This window comes from Cuculus canorus, chromosome 3 (genome assembly GCF_017976375.1).
Source record: "Cuculus canorus isolate bCucCan1 chromosome 3, bCucCan1.pri, whole genome shotgun sequence".
Lineage (NCBI taxonomy): Eukaryota > Metazoa > Chordata > Aves > Cuculiformes > Cuculidae > Cuculus > Cuculus canorus.
Window position 1 is genome coordinate 20,381,666 of NC_071403.1, and position 21,603 is coordinate 20,403,268.

A 21,603-nucleotide genomic window follows, 5' to 3' on the forward strand; every position below is an offset into this window, starting at 1 on the left:
TCCTAAAATCTTCAAACATGACAATTCAAGTTATTACAGTCCATCTGCTTTGCTATAAACAAATTAATTCCAGCTAAATGTAAGGCTAATGATTCAAAGAAATGATGTTTAATGTTCTTTTAATCCATTAATTACAATGCCGCCTGGAAGTATGAGGAAGTAGTATGGTATAAGAAAACCATACAAGGGTAGCTTATAATTCTGTTACTTTCTGAAAGATCTCACTGAACTCCTCAGTGGAGTACAGTAAGAACTAATGACCTGTTTTGTCAGCCTTTGCTCCGTTTCATGGCATTTTCCCATTTCCATACTCTTAAGATTGCTGGAGTCAAGAACGAATAACTTTAGCAGAAAGTTGAGACTTGGACCTTGGTTCTCCAAAAAGAACACCATTACTGCAGCCATTCAAGACCAGAGAGAGTCTGTTACTGTGCAGAGCGCATAATTCATAGTAGATGCCTTAAAACTACAGACCATGCTTCAGTGAGTGTGCAGCTATGTAATACATGAGAATCATAGAATCACCAGGTTGGAAAAGACCTCTTGGATCATCGAGTCCAACCATTCCTATCTGCCACTAAACCACACCCCTGAGCAGCCTCTGCAAGTACCCCATGACCCTTTCTGTGAAAATTTTTTCCAGATGTGCAGTCTGAACCTCCCCTGGCACAGCTTGAGGCCATTCCCCCTTGTCCTGTCCTCAGTCACTTGGGAGAAGAGGCCAGCTCCCTCCTCTCTACACCTTCCTTTCAGGTAGTTGTAGAGAGCAATAAGGTCTCCCCTCAGCCTCCTCCAAAAATAGAGAAAACATACTATAAACCATATTATAGCTTACAGTAAAAGTAAATAATACTGTCCTGGGTCAGTAAAATAGATTCAGAGAATTTAATTTGAAATTTAATTCAAGCTATGTAAGATACCAGCATTTGCTGAGAACCAAATATAAGAATTTTAAAAGGTGTGTGAATGAACTGTGTGAACACTAAGGCAACTCCCTCTTGGTGGGTGAAGGATTATAAGTTTGAGAGTTTCCAGCAACCAGAAATGCTTCCCCTAGGCCTTCCTGTCCTAGGCCGTGTCCTCGTGTACCTACCCCCAAGGCCTGGCCTCTCTGGGAACACAAGGGTTGCTGTAATTTAAAAAAAATCTCACTTCAGGTCACCCACTTTAATAGTGTTACACATGTAGCAAATTGCACAGGAAATAAATAGTAAGTTGAAATTACTCGATTTCATCCTTTTCATTTGCTAAACAGTTCCAAATCAAGAAAATACAGTATTGATTGATATATATATACAGCATTATTGTATTTACACATTTTATGAATACAGACTAATACTTTATCATTAGGGACAAAGCACCCCTACTGAAAGTACCTGAATATGAGGTAAGCACGATTACTGTTTTATTGAGAATGACCATCATCTTTTTTCTATCTGTACCTATTCATATACATACTCTCACTTAATATTTGTGTGCTGTATGCTCAAAACCCGCCCCAACCCTTGCACTGTTGATTGCCGTCTGTGCCTGCGTGGTATAACTTGTTACACTGTTTTGTTCTTTATGCATGCTCAGTCCCATGCTTGTGTAAGCCAAAGTGCATGTTTACTCCTGATCCCTGAAGAAGCATCATACGTAATACATGTACAGAGATCTGAACTATATCACATTTGAGGGAAATGCTAGCTTCAACCAATAGTACAAAATAATACAGTATAGATTGTACAAAATTACAGGAAGAGGTGACCCGAATAGTGCACTCTAGCTTTTATCTTCACTCTGCTCTAAATGAGTATAGCTCATTGAACTACAACCTCAAGGTATGTGCTGTGGAATTCTTAAGAACTTGTAGTACCGAGACTTCAAACTAGTAATTTACTGGTATTTGTTTGAAAACCTGTCCTCCCTGCTACCAAGCAGCTACCTCTCTTCAATTTTTTTGAAGTTTACTGCTTCTCCTTTCTCTATCCCTCCATCAGCAGGTTTGCCTTAAACAAGCGTGACAGCCATCCTCATCTTTCCTCTGGAGCAGGGCAGCCCCGGTGGGTTCAGTGTTCCTAAGGCTACATCTTCTAGACTGCCGAGTGTTCTTTTCCCTCCAGTTGGGTCCATTTATTTTTTGAAACAAGGGACCAAAAGCTAGGAATTCATCCTATACTAGCTAGTATCTAGTGTAACTCCAGCAAAGAACGAGAGGGAAAAGGCAATGGTTTCTCTAAATATTCAGCTTGTTACCTGCTATGATGCCTGTCCATTGAGCAAAAAGTTATATCCACATTCTCTATTTGGGTGGAGATTATTCCTGCTCAAGCATACCAGTCTCCTTTGTCATTAGTAAAGATTATTGCTTTTATTTTCTGTTCCCTTTTCCAATTTGCTCAGTATTTTAACTCTAAATTTGCCCACCAAAATATCCCTGAAATCGAGCTTTAGTGCATTTTCTTTATTACTCTGCCTCTCTATTCTGTAAAGATCATCCATGAACATGGTACACTGGCAGATCCACAACAACCCCTTGTAAAAATCTGAATGAATACAGCCTTCCCTCATAAAAGGAATGCCAATAACTTACTCTCGTGCCGTATTTTACAGGCTTTTTTCACATCTGCCCCGTAATTTAGCTAGACCACTCTGCCATCATTCTTAGCAGCACAGCTGGAAATATCTGCAAAATAAACATAATAGTTTGAATTTGAGGATCACCAGGGAACGCCTGCTCTGCTCCAGCCCTCCAATCATTTACAAAATTGACAGGGGTCTTAAAGATAAGGGAAGGAATGTTTTATGAATTGGAAGGAGAGAAGCATGATGTTGGAAAAAGAAGATTTTTGTGTCCTACCAAATAAAAGATACTAACTCAACATACTAAAAATATTAGCTAAATAGCATATTACTCAAACTATCCACAAAGGAATCAGTATAAGACAACTTAAAAACAGAAGTTAAAGGTATTCAAGTGCGTTCTACAGTATCTGAAAAAGCATCAAATGGAATTTTTCAATGGTAATTGAATTTATGGAATAACCTCAATATTCCTAATATTTTTAAAAATTTGGATGTAACTTTATTACTAACAAAATATAAGACATACAATAGGACTGGGCTGTTGCTCTGTGTCAATCTACCTTTGGACAAGCAAGATTTCAGGTAAGGTCAGAATGTAATTCAGTTTACAAGTGTAATGGTTTTCAACAAAGTTTTCTATACATAACGGACTATTAAAATTCTACTTCTCTAATCAACCTAAATCATGTCTTCCAACAGCTGTCTGTCATGCTGAATCCACTGGAATCAGGTGCAGGAATAACAACTCCTTGTTTCTGTAGTTCTCGTAAAACATCTAATATTGAATCCAATTCCACTCGAAATTTCTCCAGTTCTTGATTCTTCCGGTGTGCCAGCCTTCGCCACTTCTCGACCTCATGAGTTTGCCTTGCTTCAGTAACGTGTTGTGTTAGTTGGGCTGCCTGCAAATTAGAAGCAAGTCAGCACTGTGATTTCCTACTCAAATACTCAGCCAGTGCTTCCCTTCTGTAAAAATATGCCACTACATTATATTTGATGCTCAGTCTCAAAGCCCAATGCTCACGTAAAATGGAAACAATTTCTTCTGACTATTACAAAAGTCATTCAGACAGCAATGAATTCCTTTAAATGGCTGCATTAATGACAGAAGGGTAGAATCCATAACTAATGAGCCTCAGGAGACTTTAATTTATCCTCTCCAAAGCAGCAATTAAAAGCTTGAATATTGAAGACTAACATAAACCCCTCTATAATCAAAATGAACCTTTTAAATTGCTATTGAGATATGTTAATTAAAAGAATGCTCTGCAAGAGAAACAAACCAAATCTGGATGACATGTTCTGAATTCCTGTACTTTTTAAAACTACAGGTTCTATAAATTATCAGAAAATATCCTTAGTCACAAAGGTTTGAAGCTGCTAGGGGTAAAAATTTGAAATAATTTTGACATAAACTCATGGCATAATCCTATTAAATCACTCAAAATAAAAAGTATCGTGAGATATCAAAATCTCCACATCACTATTCATTGTAATAGATTCTTTAAGGAAAGCCTTATCACTTAAAGGCCATAATTATTGTAATACAATTATTGTATTGATATGAAGAAAAATCTGTTATTTCTTTATCCAGCAATTAGTTTTTCCTAAATTGCTCATTTTGTTATCATTCATTTGGGGGACTGTTTGGTGCACCACTGCAGATGATTAAAGGCAGAAAAGTGGTACAAGCAAAACTTAAAGCTTAATACATAACAAGGCCGGTAGAACCAGGAAAGATGAAATTACTTAGTAGTAACTGTTGTGTATATTATTATTTCTGGTTTTAATAGTGCATTACAAAATGTCTTAGTTTATACTATAGATCAGGTTATGAATTCAGTGGAGACAGATCACAGGGCGGGCAGCAGCAGACACTTTACAGAAATGGGAAAGAAGTTCCCACGTTAGACAAAAAAAAAAGAATTATAAAAAAAATTATAAAATTATAAAAAAAATGAATTATAAAAAAGTAATCAGTAAAATAGTATTACAGTCCCCAGCAGGACAGACTGTGAAGAATAACAATAAAATCATCAGTGGCTTGTTCTTCATCCAGTGAGTTGTTTTATGCACAGCTCTTTTTGCGAAGAAAATGAAGTATGTGATGTAGAAATGTGTGAGAATAAGACCTTCTACCACAAACAATTCTCAAAGTAAAAGTGTATTCTGTGAGAGCTGGTTTCAAAATTGTAGAACAAACTCCATAAACTAAGAATTACTAGAGGTTTGATGATCTTTCAGTCTAGCTGCCCTTCTTTGACTTCATGTATTTACATAAAACCTAAGTTAAAACAGTAACGAAATACAGTCATAGACTTAAGTGATGCAAGTGCTGAGAAAAAAAGTTATATGGACTAGAAAACTGTTTCCAGATGATAGAAGTTCCCCAGATAGAGGAAAAATCCGGATGGAGGCCGTGACATAAGTTAAGATGAAAAAATAACTGCAATATTGGTTTATGCATTCAAGGGATACAAATGTCAGATGCATGAAGTAGTAGGACAAAGATCCAAACTTTAAAATTCAAAATATTTTGTTTGTGGAGGAAAAAAGCTATTTTGTTGTTGTTGTTTCAGGTATTAAACAGTATGTAGTAGACTGCTACAAAATGTTTCTCTGCTTTTAATGCAGCTTCTCTGAATGAGGCTTCTAGGACTAGAAAATAAAATTACAGTTCAGTTGAGGAACATAGCAGAACTTAAACTCTGCATGACAAGCTCTTGTCAAGTTCTCAGTAGCTAGCCTTCATCCTGTAACTGAAATATGAAATAACTGAATGATAAAAAGCGCTGCCAGAGGTCATGAGGTCCTACCATCTGCAACAGCAAGGCCTCCTTAGACCAGGCACCAAGGAAATTACGCACCTGAGATGCAAGTCATGCACAAGTAATAATGACCACAGCAAGTGAGTGCTGACTATGACTGCATCTACGTTCGCTTGAATCAGCAGGCACCAAAGACAAAAACATGGCTGTATCAAAAAGTATCCCCTGCAGCGGGAGCTAAATGAGCCTGTCTAAATACCATAAAATTACAGTTAAACCACTAAATTGCTCTTGATAAAGTAAATGCAGATATAATGTGGTGTACCTTTCGGATTTCTTGCTCTCTTTCTGCATGTCTAGTCTCCATATGCTTGATTTTCTTCTCCAGGCATAAGAAATGTTTCATTTCAGGACTCTGGTTCTCCTTAGCCTCTCTCAGTTCTTCCAACAATTTTGTCACCTACGGTTTGACAGAATTGATGAAAATTGTTATCGTTGTGTTAAGCAGGGTATGAAACACATTCCTTTTGAAGTGTATTTGCATTGTTTAATCATTCCATTCAAAAGGCGCAGAAAGGAAGACATAAAAGAGAAATCTCCTATACTTACAAGCTTAAAAAGGGCTCAGGGATTTAGATTAGAATTTTTCATTGCTGAGAAGTAGCCTGAGGACATGAAAATCTAGTCTTTTTTGAGAAATTCAATCCTGTTTGTAGTATGTTATGAAGTGATCATTCACAGTCAATTTTTATACTTCTAAACATACTAAAAGATTAATAGAGAATAGTATGATTAGATGCCCTTACACAATCCCTTCTCATGTGCTGGATAAAGATCAAATATAAAAATGTACCAGTCTATTTCTAAGGAATAAACTAGAAGAGACAGACATGATTGCAAATCCCCTTTGGTCTAATTATTTCCTAATCCTCCAGAAATTCAGGTAAGGGTTTTTTAAAGCTCTGCTGGTTCATTCTCATTCTTTCTCTATTCTAAATAGCTTGATATTTTGTCATTAAACATTCTGAGTGGGTTTTTTGATTACTTTCTAAATGTGTGCAAGTAAAATAACGTAAAAGCTTTGAAATCTTTATCCTTTATTATAACTCTTAGCTCCCCTTACCCAATACATTGGCAAACAGCTAACCCTCTTCAAGCACTCAACCCTCCTTTGTCTCACTGACGCTGAATTCAAGTAGCTTGAAGCATTGTGTTCTTCATAGGATGTTGTCACTCTTGCTGAGAAGTGACTCCAAGATGGCTTGAATCATAGAATCATTGAATGGTTTGGGTTGGAAGGGACCTTAAAGATCACCCAGTTCCACCCCCCTGCCATGGGCAGGGACACCTCCCACCAGATCAGGCTGCTCAAAGCCCCATCCAACCTGGCCTTGAACAGCTCCACGGATGGGGCAGTCACAGCTTCCCTGGGCAACCTGTGCCAGTCTCACCACCCTCACGGTGAAGAATTTCTTCCTAATATGTAATCTAAATCTTTCCCCTTCCAATTTAAAGCCATTCCCCCTTGTCCTATCACTCCACACCCCTGTAAAAAGCCCCTCCCCAGCTCTCTTGTGCCCCCTGTTCAGGTACTGGAAGGCTTCTATAAGGTGTCCCCAAAGCCTTCTTTTCTCCAGGCTGAACAACCCCCAACTCTCTCAGCCTGTCCTCATAGCAGAGGTGCTCCAGCCCTCTCATCATCTTTGTATTATTTCAATTTTTAACATGGTTTTCTGAAATAATAAGGTGTACATTATCACATTTCTGCCTGTCCAGTACTCCAGCAGCTTTGAACCAATTTCAGCTACTTAGATAAGCAGAAGTCAGTTTCATAAGGTCTGTGAAAATGAGGGTCTGCTGCTTGTCTGCTGAGTTGCCCACTAAAGAAAATGGTTGATGTGTGAGCTCAAGTACATAATTAAATACAAGAAAAAATAATGCAAGAATGGTTTTATGAGGGGGAAAAAAAGGCCCAGGAGAAAATGGGCTCCATGTCCTATGTGTAAGATGTTATACAAGAGAAGTATAAAGTTAATGAAAACCACCCATGAACAGCATTTCTGAGATTAGTATTCAAATAACAGCCTTCCAGTGAGCCTCAGACAAAATTTGCTTTTTTGAGATAACACTGTTTAGATAGATAGAGGAGTCTTAATCCTCCTGCAAATGGTAGGGGGTTTCCATATCCTGACTACCTTTTCAGGTTTGGCTACCTTCATTGTTCAGCTCAACTTATTTAACCATTTAATGCTTAAAATGTATTTTATAAGCAGCACAGCAATCAAATAGGGCAAAAGCAGGACTTGACTTTGACATCTTCGCTGTAGTCTTGCAATGATTTTTGTAACAAAGACACCCCTTTCTTCAATGCCAGCCCATCAAACTCAGCCTGTGACATGCGGGTGTGATAGGAAGATCATTCTCTTACCAGTTGTCATTAATAATCCATAAAGCAAACAGTCATAGAAGAAACAAACATATTGAATAACATTTGTCTCACTGTACTCTCATCATGCCTTCCCAAGAGAAAGTAGTATCTATAGTGAGATCATTGGACTGAAACAAGCTTTGTATGGAAAGGTAATAGGTATCATTAGATTCATAATACGAACCAAAGTCTCAGTCTTCATTTTGCAAATACAGAGTTTGTTTAATATGAGATCTTTTTTATTCTCCCTACAAGCTCTCGCTTTTCTAAAAATGCTTCACAACAGAGGTGGAATTTTGCATGGATAAGAGAAATACTGAAAGAGTTTAGTGAGATTAAGATTAATTACATTAAGTATATACTAAACACATACTGATACTTTTCTCATTTCTTCTAAATAAGGGGAGCAAACAAGATGAAATGTCTGGAGTTCTCATGAGAACAAGTGTAATTTCTAGACTGTATGCTATTAATTGAAGTAAAAGACTAGGAACAACCTAAAATATCTCTCTCAAAACCAAGAGGATTTCAGAAGAACTACTACAACTAACCACCTCTTCTTCAAAGACCTCATGTTTCATAGACTTCAAAGGAGAAAGCCAAGAACAAAATTGCCTAAGTCAGTTTTATGGCAATGAAGGAAAAAAAAAGAAAAGCTTTATGTGAACAAGGAATTTGACAACAATAATAAAATCTCCTCTTCATAAAGAAAACATCCTGTGGTCTATTTACTACTCATCATAACTCTCAAAGAAGAGGCTATGAATGTTTGGATTAATTGCTGATCAATTTTCATATAGACTTCAGACATTTCTAAAATTAAAAATAATAATAAAATAAATCTAAGAAGGTCAAAGTTATATCTTTTATGCTGTGTTGTTCTCTTGAAAGAGAAATCAGAAAAATATATTCCATTCTTGGTATAACTGTAGAAGCTACTGAGAAAGATACTGTTATTTTACTTACTTATTTTACTGCATATTACTTCAGGCTTTACAAGGATGAAACTGAACACTCTCAATAGAATAAAGCACTCCTAATCCAAATTTAAATATACCTCTTTTTGCAGGAGTTCTTCTCTCATCTGTGAGACTAGAAGGGCTTCCTGATGTCTCTGTTGTTCACTGATTTGTTCTTGGAGATGTTTTATTAATATCTAGAGAAAGATTAAAAATAGTTGTCATTAACATAAATACCCATGACAACATGTGAAAACCTATACAGGAAAAATACACCAAAAAAAAATATCAGTATTGTAGTACTGCAGGTATAAGCGATGCATAGAGCAACACCACTACCTCTAACATGTGCGCGTGTGTGATATTTAACAATGCTCTACGTGGATTATTAAATAGCACCCATGTTCATATAAAGCATATGAAAAAAGTCTACTCAGTTATAGAAAGTTCTGGAATACTCTGAATGCAATCATTCTATCTACCCTCATCCCCTGTGAAAAACCTCTCCCAAAATTTTAATGTGCAAATACAATCTCAATTTAAGGTTCTCACAGGGAACTTCAACTGGTCTGATGCCTGCAGGAGGAACAATACAGCACAGCATAAGCAATCCATGAGGTTCCCAGACAGCACTGATGACAACTTCCTGACCCAAGTGATAGAGAAGCCAGTGATGAGAGTGATGAGAGGTGGTCTCCTGGGCCTTAAACTCACAAACGAGGAAGGGTTTTTGTTAGGGATGTGAATGCCAAAGGCAACCTTGGCTGACCATAAGATAGTGGAGCTTAGAATCCTGGAAGGATCCCGAAACAAGATCACAACCCTAGACTCCAGGAGAGCAGACTTTGGTCTCTTCAAAGATCTGCCTGAATGATGAGGTAAGGCCTGAAGATGAAGAAGGGCCCAAAAAAGCTGGCTGACATTCAAGTATCATGTCTTTCAAGCTCAAAAGCAGTCCATCCAAACAAGAGGAAAGCAGCTTTGCAGAAAAGGAGCTGGGTATGCTGGTGGACACCAAGTTGAACAAAAGGCTAACAGTATCCTGGGCTGCATTGGTCTAGATGACCCTGCTCAAAAAGGGGGGTGGACAAGACCAACTCCAGAGGTCCCTTCCAACCTCAGCCAGTCTGTGAATCTGTGAATACAGTGGCCCATTTTTGAAACAACAGATATTAATTCAAAAAAAGATAAAGTTTACATAAATCTAGAAAGAAATAACTTTAACAGTTATCTATATATAATGAATCTGTCTACTGTGTCCTACCTCTTGTGTTGAAATTCTGCTGTTCAGTTCAGCTACTTTGGAAGTAGAATGCTCCCTTGCATGCTGGCAAAGAATCTTCTCCACTTCCCTCTGATGGGAAGCTTTCAGAGATGCAATGTATTCTGCTGTGTCTTCCTGTATCCTGAACAAGGGTGAAAAGAAAATAAGATGTAGTAAATCAGCTATAGGCAGTTCTTCAAATACATGGCTATATTTCTCACTTCTTCAAATACGTGGCTATATTTCTCACTTGTATATACGAAATATCACAAACCTTAAAGGTGGTATGTCTTTGAAGTTTTATAACAAAACCTTGGAAGATAGCACCACCATTACACGTACTGCTCTGACGAGATGACAGGGTGTGAAACCTACCATAGTGGGTATGTGCCTCTTTTCACTAGAGGCAGCTAGAATACAGAAAAGTCAGCCAATCACGTTTCTTGGCTCCTCTCAGGAAAAGATAATTCAGCTGTCCTATTTTGAGGTATCTATTTTAGAACAGAATGTGTTGCAATCTAAATATGCCAATTCTTCTACTTTTACTACGAAGGGACCTAAGAGAGACTAGGCAAAGTGAAAAGTTTCTGCAGCTGATCAAGTGAATCCCACTGAAAGTACACCCAAGTTCGAAGGAAAGTATGTGTACCAAATATTAATGCTACGCAACACAAATACATAGCATCTAAGATGCAATGATTTACATGAGATCTTGTTACTCAAAACCATGACTAACTGTAGTATTAATAAGAAGGAGTAATACAGGCTTGCCTGTAGAAAGAATTGTGACAGTACACTGCTCTAAAAAACGAAAACCCAAGCAACAACCCCTCCCCCCAACCTTCCTAAATCCAAAATCAAACCCTACAAGCAAAATTTACAGAGAATGCAGCCAAGCATAAGCTAGCTTCGCACATGGCTGACATATTAATGGGCCACTTCAATCCGTTATCAGCCAAAATTTTAACAAGTTTTATAAAGGAACACGTTCAGTGTTTACCTTCGTATGTTATTTTCAGAATAAGCTAGTTTTGCTTGAGACTTCACCCTCTGCTGGTTCATTTCGAGAGACAATCTTTCTAGCTCTTCTTTCAGTTGTGCATTTTCTTGCAGAACTTCTGAGAGATTAGAATCTGAAAAGGTCTGTGGTTGGTATATTTTGTCATCACTGAAAATGCTTAGAAAGGGTTCACGCTTGCTGGAGTTCCTTTTATCTGCTGCTGAGGTATTCTTTCTCAAGGTCTCTGTAGAATTTTCCTTATTGTCGGTTTTATTTCTCAAATTATCATCAGACAACATCACCATCCTTTCTTTTTGAAGTTTCTCTACGGTTTTTGTAAGGTCTTGTATTTCTTTATTTTTGATGACCAGTTCTTCATTCAATTTTAACAGTCTGTCTTTTGTGTTACCTTGTTTCATTTGAGAGTCTGTGGACTCCAAGTCTTTATTATCCTTTTTACTTCTGAGTTTTAATTGGAAATTTTGACTTTTAAGGTTTTCAATTTCTGTCTGCAGGTTTTTAACAGTGATTTGATGGGTTGTCTTTAGATTCTGAAGCTCCTGTTCAAGCTCTGTAGAATAGGCTTTATCACCATTCAGTTTTGACGGTTCACTCATAAATTTGTAGGCAAGTAGCTGCTCAAGCTCTACAAGTCTTTGCTCATATTGTATCTAAGGGAGGGGAGTGGGAGGAGGGGAAGAAAAAGAAGTTTCCTCAAGTGAACTACTTATTATAAGGTCTTTCTATTATTCTTTAAAGTTACTGGACACCCGAAGCAAGATTTCACAAGACAGGATACACATCAGTGTTGCTAACACTACTCAATCAGTTCAGAAATTAGTGAGTGAAACATAACAGGAAGCAAATTTAAGTCTTCTGTAAAACAGAATTACTCAGAATGTTCACTACAAAGTAATCCTCTACTCACAATGAATGTAGTAACTATGCATGAAAGAAAACAGAATTGACAAGAAACTATTTCTTTTTTATATAATTGAGTTATCTTCAGATGTTGCCAACTCAGACAGGCAAAGTAACATCTTATTTTTATACAGTGTCACAGTTTAGCTCTGGCCCAGCTGGACTGGCAGCTAAACTCATGCAAGAAGTGTTTAATTTTTGAAAACCTGCCATTATGTATTCACCATATGGCAGTTTGCACATATTATTGCCACATGCTTCAAAATCGTACTTCACATTTTTAAAAGCATCTTAAAATTTATCAGGACATTATTTTATTTTTTTTTCCATTTTTTAAATATAGTGTTATGATTCAGAGAGATACAGAATCTGAGCTCAGAAAACCCAACCCTTCTTAATAGCCTGAAGACCTTCTGAGGAAAGCATGATGAGTAACTCATATGGAGAAAAGGAGGAACAATCAGCCAGTGCTTCCCCTTCCTGCTTATTAAGCATCTGAGCAGTTCACTTCTTTCTTAAAGTAAGATGCCAGACTTTCATGCTTCCTAACACAGGCCTCGGGGCTCGCTATTGTATAAATATTTTGGATAGAACGCAGTGTTCCCAGACATTCCCTGCAGAAACGTTCAGTCAGCAGCTCTTGGAAACTGCAGCCTTTGGTACAGCAAGAAGTTAGGTAAGCAGCTGCTCTGACCCACAGGATGAAATCCATTTATCCTAATAGTAGAATTAACTTATTATGCTTCAAGAACTTGTCCTCTCAGTTTCACTACTACTCAAACAATTTCAATGCTTTTTTATCTTAGGTGCTGAAGCTACTGAAATTCTGATTATAAATTCTTTGAATATTGTTTTACTCGAATGTGGTCTTTACCTTCACAATTTTCACCACTACTCTGTGTTAGACACCAGTAACCTTGTGACTGTTACTTGCAGAACAGAATACTAGACAAGCCTCTGATTTTTACCTTTATTTTCTGAAACTGTTGTTCCATGGCACGGAGACTTTTTTTAGCTTCATCATCTTTACCTTCAAGTTCTGTTTCTAACTTTTTTATTCTTTTCTCCAAAAAATCAACTGTGTTTGCTTTAGCTGAAATATCATTAGTTTTCTCAGTAGCAGCAGCAGCATAAATCAAAGCAGGCAGAGAATTTGGATATCTTCTTTTTAGAATTCCTTCCATTTCTTTGATCTATCAAAAAAGAATAAAGTTCTGATGAGAAGTGAACCGAAATAAGCGACAGAATGTTAACAAATGTCATTCACTTAGGCTGAGTGAAGAAGAAAAATGAGATGTGTATGTTGAAAATTTTTTACACTGTTTATGTTTATGTTGTTTACAGAAAAGCAAGACTCATAATCTCTTACTGACTGACTTACACATCATCTTAAACAAAATACTTCTCTAGTCTTCAGATTATCTTATGTCAAATGGACATTTTATTTACTTTCTTAGCACTTCAGTTGTATATGCCTTTTAATGCTGCTAAAGCATTTGCTTTTTTTCTAGGACTTATATTCACATTCTAATTTTCCAACTGCTGCAGAGATATTTCATACAGTATTGAAATTATTCTACCAGTAACAGATTCTATGTTTGTTGTTTTGGAGTCTGCAATAAAAGAACATTAATACCGTGCATGCAAGACTAATTTGTTATTAGCCTTATTAGCCTCTCTTTATCTATGGATAAGACACTCTTTGCATCAGAGTAAGCAGATGCTCTTCCCCATTTGTCCTACATCCCTACCAAATGCAGCTGCCACCACCTAAAATTCAGAAATGCTCACTTCCACCTGACTTTTCCTTAGTAGAAACATTGATTTTAAGGTCTCTAATCCCCCAGTTTTAATTAATCTTTTAGGAATCCAGAAAAATTTAAACACCTACTCTTGAATAAACTTTGTTGGAATTGGTCATAATGTTAAAAAGTTGCTGAACATAGACAAAAGGAGTCTTAGACAATAAACAACAAGCTTGTATGTGCTTTTGCCTGCCTGCTCCTAAAAAGTATTTTAATGTTAAAGGATTTTTAAAATTATATTAGTAAAATAGCTTATTAGAACATAGTAGCAGAAGAGCCCTTTGTAAATAAATAATTGCTGCTTTTTCTGTTGAGTGTTCCGTAGCACAAGTTACTTTATCAAATGACTTCATTCAATGCTTTATCCTCATGAAAGGGCTGGTAAGCACTGTGAGAGACTTTATCTGAAATAAAGGTTAAATGTGACAGTTCTATTATTTCGTACTTGTCGCTCAAGATCCTGAATTCTTTTAGCATCTGCTGCTCTGTCTCGCAAACGTTTCTTCTGTTGCGCAGACTGATCTCCAGCTTCAGCTCTGAGCTTCTCAACCTATCCAATTTATGAGAAAACACACTGAAATACATATTCCAAGACATTATCCTGTAGTACAAAAGTAAGCATTTCAAATGTACACAATATAATGAAAGTATTCTGTAAGTTAAGAACTAGTAGTGATTTCTGTACTAACTGATCCTTCAGGTTCTTAAACTAAGTCACAACTTCTTCAAGCATTTACATCAAAAGGAGCTAACGTTCTTCTCTAGGTACCCATTCCCAGCTTCAGCTTTGGGACCTTCTTGTCTTCAGAACAGTAATCTGCTTTTTTTTCTCCAGTACTTCCAGTATGCAGGCTTGATTAATAAGCTATAATATAAAGTACTACAGTACATTACACAAATTCAAAGTAAGTTAAGGAAATAGTTTGCGATTTGCAAAGCTATGCTGCATGGTGAGATACAGCTACAGCCAAAAAACAATATTATGTTGTGCCTAAATAAATGCTGACTCTCAAGATCAGGGTAAGGAACTCAATAGCTAATGCTCCTGCACTCCCATAAAGTCTTGCCACAAAGACTTGAAACTTTAATCTAAATTGAATTTCCTACTTTTATCAGCCACTATGATCACAGTACAGGGATATTACATCTTGTACAGCTGGCAGTATTCCTGTCTTGATTTCTCTCTCACACTGGCAATGTTAGCATAAGTAATGCTTTTATAGCAGCATAGCTTGATTAATTTGATTGCTTCTATGAAGTCAGAGCTCTTTTTTTTCCCACTGATATGTTGATCAGTTTGATATGGTGGCGTTTAAGAGATCTCCTTTACTGGCTGCCCCTTAAGAGGCACCTCCTTTCATCTGTGATCTCTCTAACAAAACACCATGTAAAAAGTCCAAGTTCAATTATATTTTATTACTGGTAAAATTCTTTATTCCTGTGAATCCTAAGTCAAATCTACTGACAAGCAGGCAATGCACGTCTCAGAACTATTAGAGATTCATATATTAGTTCTGCTTTCTTCATATTTAGACTGTTTTGGCTTTTCCCTCCTTACTACAGTAACCAGAGTATTTTTCCAAAAATGAATTTAGAACCAGTACATAAAAGAAAAAATAAATGTTGCCTATGCTACCATGGAGTAAAAGGAAGGAAAAGAGAATGACAAAAAGGATATTCCAAGTCATTTATGTAACAGTGTACTTCCTTTTCCTAGTCAAGAAATTTGCAGGTTTTAAGGAAACACATAGCTTTTGTTTCAAGAATCATCATCAAGATGTACAACAAAAGCAAAAGCAGGTTTTAAGCACTCTGCACTTGCAACTCTCACTGCATATGCAGTGGTATCAATTTTACATATAAAAACTCCATGCTTGATTTAAAGCTTGTAAAGAGTTTACATGTTTTTTTCTTGAAAAAAATCAGATTATTATGAAGGACAGAATTACATTATACTCATCACTAGAAAAGAAAAAAAAATAAGCTTCAACTTCTTAGATAAATCTAGAAATTATCACCTCTAGTTTTAGTTTCTCAATTTCTCCTCTTGCATCTTTAAGACGGGCTGCATCTTTATCTAGAAGATCCTGATTTTCTGCATACCACTGAAGTCTTCTTTTTAAATTAGTAATTTCCTGTTTGTATGATTCTTCCATAACTTTAAATTCATAAGATTTCTCACCTACAAGAATAAAACATCCTCAGTATTGTTTTCTTAGTAATAACGCACTGAAGAAGTAATTAGGCAATACTATCCTTCACAGCATATTTAATACATTTACTCTTTTGACAATCTTGTAGTGCAGTGAGGTTTTAAAACCAGATCCTAATCAGCATTTTAAATGCAACAGTATTTAAAAGACCCGTTTTTTTCTCTCATACACAGTAGTACTCAATGGTTCGTAGTTTAAAAAGTATTTGAAACAGAATCACGGAATCACAGAATCACAAGGTTGGAAAGGACCCATTGGATCATCGAGTCCAACCATTCCTAACACTCCCTAAACCATGTCCCTCAGCACTTCATCCACCCGTTCCTTAAACACCTCCAGGGAAGGCGACTCGACCACCTCCCTGGGCAGCCTGTTCCAGTACCCAATGACTCTTACTGTGAAGAATTTTTTTCTGATATCCAACCTGAACCTCCCCTGACGGAGCTTCAGGCCATTCCCTCTTGTCCTGTCCCCTGTCACTTGGGAGAAGAGGCCAGCTCCCTCCTCTCCACAACCTCCTTTCAGGTAGTTGTAGAGAGTAATAAGGTCTCCCCTCAGCCTCCTCTTCTCCAGGCTAAACAACCCCAGCTCTCTCAGCCGCTCCTCGTAAGACTTGTTCTCCAGCCCCCTCACCAGCTTCGTTGCTCCTCACTGGACACGCCCCAGAGCCTCAACACCCTTCTTGTGGTGAGGGGTCCAGAACTGAACACAGTATTCGAGGTGTGGTCTCACCAGTGCCGAGTACAGAGGGAGAATAACCTCCCTGGACCTGCTGGTGACCCCATTTCTGATACAAGCCAAGATGCCGTTGGCCTTCTTGGCCACCTGGACACACTGCTGGCTCATGTTCAGTCGGCTGTCAACCAGCACCCCCAGGTCCTTCTCTTCCGTGCAGCTCTCCAGCCATTCTTCACATGCGATTTATTCTTGATGGTGTTTTAGTAAACAAATTTTCAGTAACAACATGGATGACAATATAGAATATATGCTTAGATATGTACTGATCATACTCCTCTCATTTAGGGATCAAACATTTTGAGAAGCGAGATGAAGGTAAATATTACAGCTTACAGCATTTGTGATGCCTGATATTGGAAGTGAGAGTGCTCAATTACTGGCCCTCTCTCATGAAGAAAGCTAAAGTCAAACTGGAAAGAGTTCTGCTAGTAATGTTGAAAAAAAGTCATTAGGCATAAATTAAAGGTAAAAAAAGGGCAAGATCTAAACAGCAGACAAAGATGCAACACAGTAAATCTTTTCTTATGAACAGAGCCATCATATAAATGGAATCATCTGTTTCCCAGTTGAAGATGGGCAAGAAATCAGACTGCAAAAGCAGCAACAAAGAGTTTGGCTGGGTACAAGAAAAGGCTTTCTAGTAGAGGGCCAAAGGTACTGTAGCATGACCTCCACTGTATGCTTTTATTAGACAATTAGACAATATTTGCAAATGGTCTAGATACATTTGACTAAGCAATGTTTTAATAAGAAACAAGTTTTAGTTACATATTTATTTAGTGAAGCACAAAGTAGGCAATATTATTCCACAAAATGAAGGTGCTTTACCTGATGTGGATGCAATCTGGACTTTTGCTAAATCTCTCTCCTTCTTTGCTTGTCCCAGGTCTACCTCAAGAGCCTGTTTGTCTTGTTTGAGACGTCTTATCTCTTCTTGTAATTTAGCTTCTTCCTTCTGAGTTTTAGTGAAAACATCAAGACAAGAAAAACTAAACACACTGTTATACAAAAAACCCAAACATGTTTTTTCGCCATAAAATGATTAAATCATAACAGCTGTATCAGACTATAGCAGCAATATGGTTTTTTAATTTTGATATTATTATCAGGCCTTGTTATAACAGAGTATGGGAAAACTTAAGCTAAACAAAAAAAAAATACATTTTTTTTTAATAAGTCTACAGAACTGTCTTAGAAGTAGGAAACATCTGCCTTTGGAGAGAACACAGTTTTAGTTATTTCTTAGATTAAGACTGTAGTGTAAATGGACAGATGTAGTCTCCAGCAGTTCATCTTACTACATTCTATTTCTCACCATTTTCTGCATGCACTCTCTGTTCGGTTTGTTTATATGTGATCACTAGTAAATTTCCAGACTTAGTAGGACAAAAGTCCTCAGTGCCAGTGTCACCTCTGGAGATGGAAGTCCTTGGTGCTAGGTGATCCATAGGTACAGAAAGCAGCAGCTGGGGGACTGAGATTTTTGGGGCCAGCCAGTAAATAAAACAAATGTCCAGGGCCAGCATGTGTATGTGTTACTGCTGACAAACTCCTATCCTGATTTGCTGAAAAAGATCTGGCCATAGGTGCTCCTTGTGTTTCCAACAGTATTGTTTATATTTCTGTGGGGCAAGCACAGGCACTGCTCTGTGTTGTCTGATGTTGACTCTCCATCTTTGGATCTGTGTTCAGTCCCATTACAGGCTGGGTGTAAGGACAGGGAAGAGTTGCAGCAGCACTTATAAGACTGGAACTAGAGGAGTCCCTGGAGTCTTAGGAGCTTAAAGTCAGATTTATCAGACCAGAAGCACCTCCACTGGTCCTGAAGCTCAGTGGATCCAGATCCTCTGATTTTCTGGCCTAAATATCTGAGGAAGTACGTACCAGAACAGTCCTCTCTCTTGTAGTGAGCAGAGCAACAGCAGTTCCTGAAAACCTTTAATTTTAACATGAAGCTTACTAAACAAGCTCCCTCAAAACCATGGGCATCTGTAGGGTTAAGAAAAACTTACTTGACAGAATAACAAATAACTTTTCACTCTGATGTTCTTTTCTAGAACTTACTTGGTACAGAGCAGGGATAAACATGCTTCTGGATTTGTCTTATGCAGGAAAGCTCTAGAGGTATTGCTACTTTCTGCAAGCTCTCACAAGGTATTTCAGAATTGCCAGTAGATAAGGCAACACTGCACTTTCAGTGAATTTGTGTCTTAGAGGATGACTTCTGAAAGATCATTCGATGAGAAATTTGTGAGATATGTGTAGTATGCTCCGCCACTTAATTTACATTGTTAATCTACAATATGGATAGTCATGCGTTTTTTTCTTTTTTCTTTTTTTGAAAAACAAATGAAAAACAGGCTTGGTATATCCTACCCGGGCTGCACAAAGCTCTGAAATCAATTCTGTGAAACTCTGACTTCTGGCTCCTTCAGAATCCCGCAGAATTTGTGACTGGATATTAGTCTTCTCTATCTTTTCTCTAAATGGCAACAGCAAAACCAGTTATACAATGCAGTGACTTGGCATACTAACAGTGACATACTAAAAAAGAAACACAGTTCCTCCCTCTTCCCCCCTCAAATGGTACCACAAAGTCAATCTATGCAGGTTCAAAACAAAGAAAGAAGCAACTATGCAATACATCTTTATACCAAAAAATTGTTTCTCTTCCTTACATAAACCCAACAAACAAGTGTGTGTGTGAGGTGAAATCTCACCTCACACACACACTTGTATGTTGGGTTTATGTAAGGAAGAGAAACAAAACCTATTCTGCACCAGTGAAACTCATTTACATGTCTCTCCCAAGCAAAGATTTGCAAATTAGGAGCATACACAATTGCTAGTTTTTTTCCTTATTTCTAGCACAGGATGCAAATCCTACAGGGCCTACAGTGCAGTGAATCTAATGGCTCCTCCACTACCAGGATCTCTTGTGGCCCCGATCTACTGTGTATCTTACAACAGTAAGCAGAGCCATAATACCAGAGCAAGTGTGGTAAATGTATTACACATTCTGATACTAATGAAAGTAATTGAATTTTAGCATTGAAATATTCCCCAAATGGAAAACTTCCCACAGGTCTGCACCATCAGCGAGAAGACTAGGAATTAGGTGCCCATAATCTAAGAAAAACCCAAACCACAAACCCAAGAAACACTGGAAAGCATACACCTGACAGACTCTTCGATGAGTCTTCATAAACAAAACAAACCTAGCTGAGAACTCCAGATGTTTTAGGTCACATGTTTAAATGAGCCTACCTTAGGGCTATTAATTCAGACATTAAACACTGATTCTCCTTAAACATTCGTTCCTCATTTTTTTTGTTTTCAATCTGTAGCTCTTTCATTTTTTTGTATAATCTCTCATTTTCCTAAGACAAGACAGATAAAGTTTAAGAAAGTTCAAAAATTACATTTTAACCTGTTCAAAAACAATGGTCTATAACTTGCATGATTTGTCTACTGAAACAGTGCAAGCAAACACTAAATGTTCTATTACCATGTTTCTTAAATGGATATCTACTTTCATTATCTTCCTGGTAAAGTAGTATACAGTGACCTCTACAATCTTGTCCAAGTGTCTGCTCACTCTGGAGAACCTAGGCCAGTTCTTCTGCAAAGCTATGCCAACTGTACCCTAAAAGCACACACATGGATGGGCGCTGACAGATCAGAGCTCAGCCTGCCCACGGTCCAATCCTGTGGACACGAACCATCTCTGATCCGGGACGCTTGCAGCCACACAGGCAAGACATTGTGCCTATACCAAGAAATGCTTTTGAGCACCAGCCAGGAGCTGGTTAAATGAACCTATTTGATTTTACAGCTGCAAGATCAGGAAGATTAAGCTTGCATTATCTATTTCTACACTTGACTAAGTAATAAAAATCAGGCATGCTAATAAAGTTTCCTTGAAATCAGCTGCTCGGAGCCTGTGAAAAACATCTTGAAACCAGAACCCTCCAGATTTCTAATACTGCTTAAAAATACTAGTTTTCTACTATGTTTTGGGCAAGAAGTTTGGGGTTCTTTATTGGCTATAAAGTATTTTCTCAGTTCTCAGAATATTTTTACAATTTAAAACAGTTATATGGAATTGTGGAAAAAGCTTTGCTCAAACTGGAATTGTGTGAAATACTTTTAGCATGTCCAATGCATGTATGCCCTTCATATCTAAATGTAATCCACTTTTTAGATAACAAGATAGCTGATTTCAACAGAAAAGTATTAATCATTAAACAATTTTGGTTCTGAAACTGGCCAGAACACAGCTCAATATGCTGTGTGCTATACCTGTTGATAACCTTGAATAATGACCTCTTGATCTTCAATTTCTTTTTTTATTTGTGCCAGTTTTTCTTCAGTGACAGGAACTGTTGCTGTATGATGGGTCCAACTCTTTTCTTTAGTCAGCTCTTCCATGCTCCTTAACTTCCAGAAAGAAAAAGACACACAATTAATAAGAAAATTTTCTTAGCAATATGGAATTTGCTACAAGACTACACTTCCATAATATAAATAAGTCAATCTTTATAGTAAGATTTGAAAGCAGACCAATAAGCCAATCATATTATTGCAGTTTTACAGAAGCAAAATAAACCGGGAAAAAGTATAAAGAGTTTGAGAAAAGTTAACAAAGTTTTAGGCTCCCTCTTCTACTCTTAGTATCTAGACAGGAAGGTATAGTGGAATAACCCTGGGAATATGCCACATAGGCAAACCCCATATCATTGAAGAATGCATTAAAAAAAATAAACAGTATCTCAACATAAAGTACTTGCCTATATAACAAATGGTATCTGTTAATCTCCAATTCATTTTTTTTTACATAAGAGTGAGTTAAGTCTTCGCAAAAACCCTGCTGTAGAACTCTCAAAACAGCAAACTAAAAGAACTTGCAATGACATATCTCTAACAACAAAACAAAAGA

General features: G+C 37.4%; 1 protein-coding gene across 11 annotated transcripts in view; it reads right to left on the reverse strand.

The window, feature by feature from the left end:
• Positions 1-92: 92 nt before the first annotated feature.
• The window catches only part of CEP162 (centrosomal protein 162), a 48,989-nt gene continuing 27,478 nt past the window's right edge, over positions 93-21,603 (reverse strand). For 10 of the 11 annotated variants that reach the window (XM_054061790.1, XM_054061784.1, XM_054061789.1 and 7 more), the window contains 12 exons: positions 20,967-21,104; positions 19,932-20,044; positions 19,041-19,146; positions 17,493-17,619; positions 15,732-15,895; positions 14,159-14,263; positions 12,877-13,101; positions 10,988-11,658; positions 9,988-10,129; positions 8,822-8,920; positions 5,662-5,796; positions 93-3,470 (listed from right to left, as the gene is read on the reverse strand). In XM_054061790.1, coding sequence (XP_053917765.1) covers positions 3,252-3,470; positions 5,662-5,796; positions 8,822-8,920; positions 9,988-10,129; positions 10,988-11,658; positions 12,877-13,101; positions 14,159-14,263; positions 15,732-15,895; positions 17,493-17,619; positions 19,041-19,146; positions 19,932-20,044; positions 20,967-21,104 — 2,244 coding nt within the window. In that variant the 3' untranslated portion in view covers positions 93-3,251. The remainder of the gene's footprint in view (positions 3,471-5,661; positions 5,797-8,821; positions 8,921-9,987; positions 10,130-10,987; positions 11,659-12,876; positions 13,102-14,158; positions 14,264-15,731; positions 15,896-17,492; positions 17,620-19,040; positions 19,147-19,931; positions 20,045-20,966; positions 21,105-21,603) is intronic. The other variant, XM_054061788.1, reaches the window with a different exon arrangement.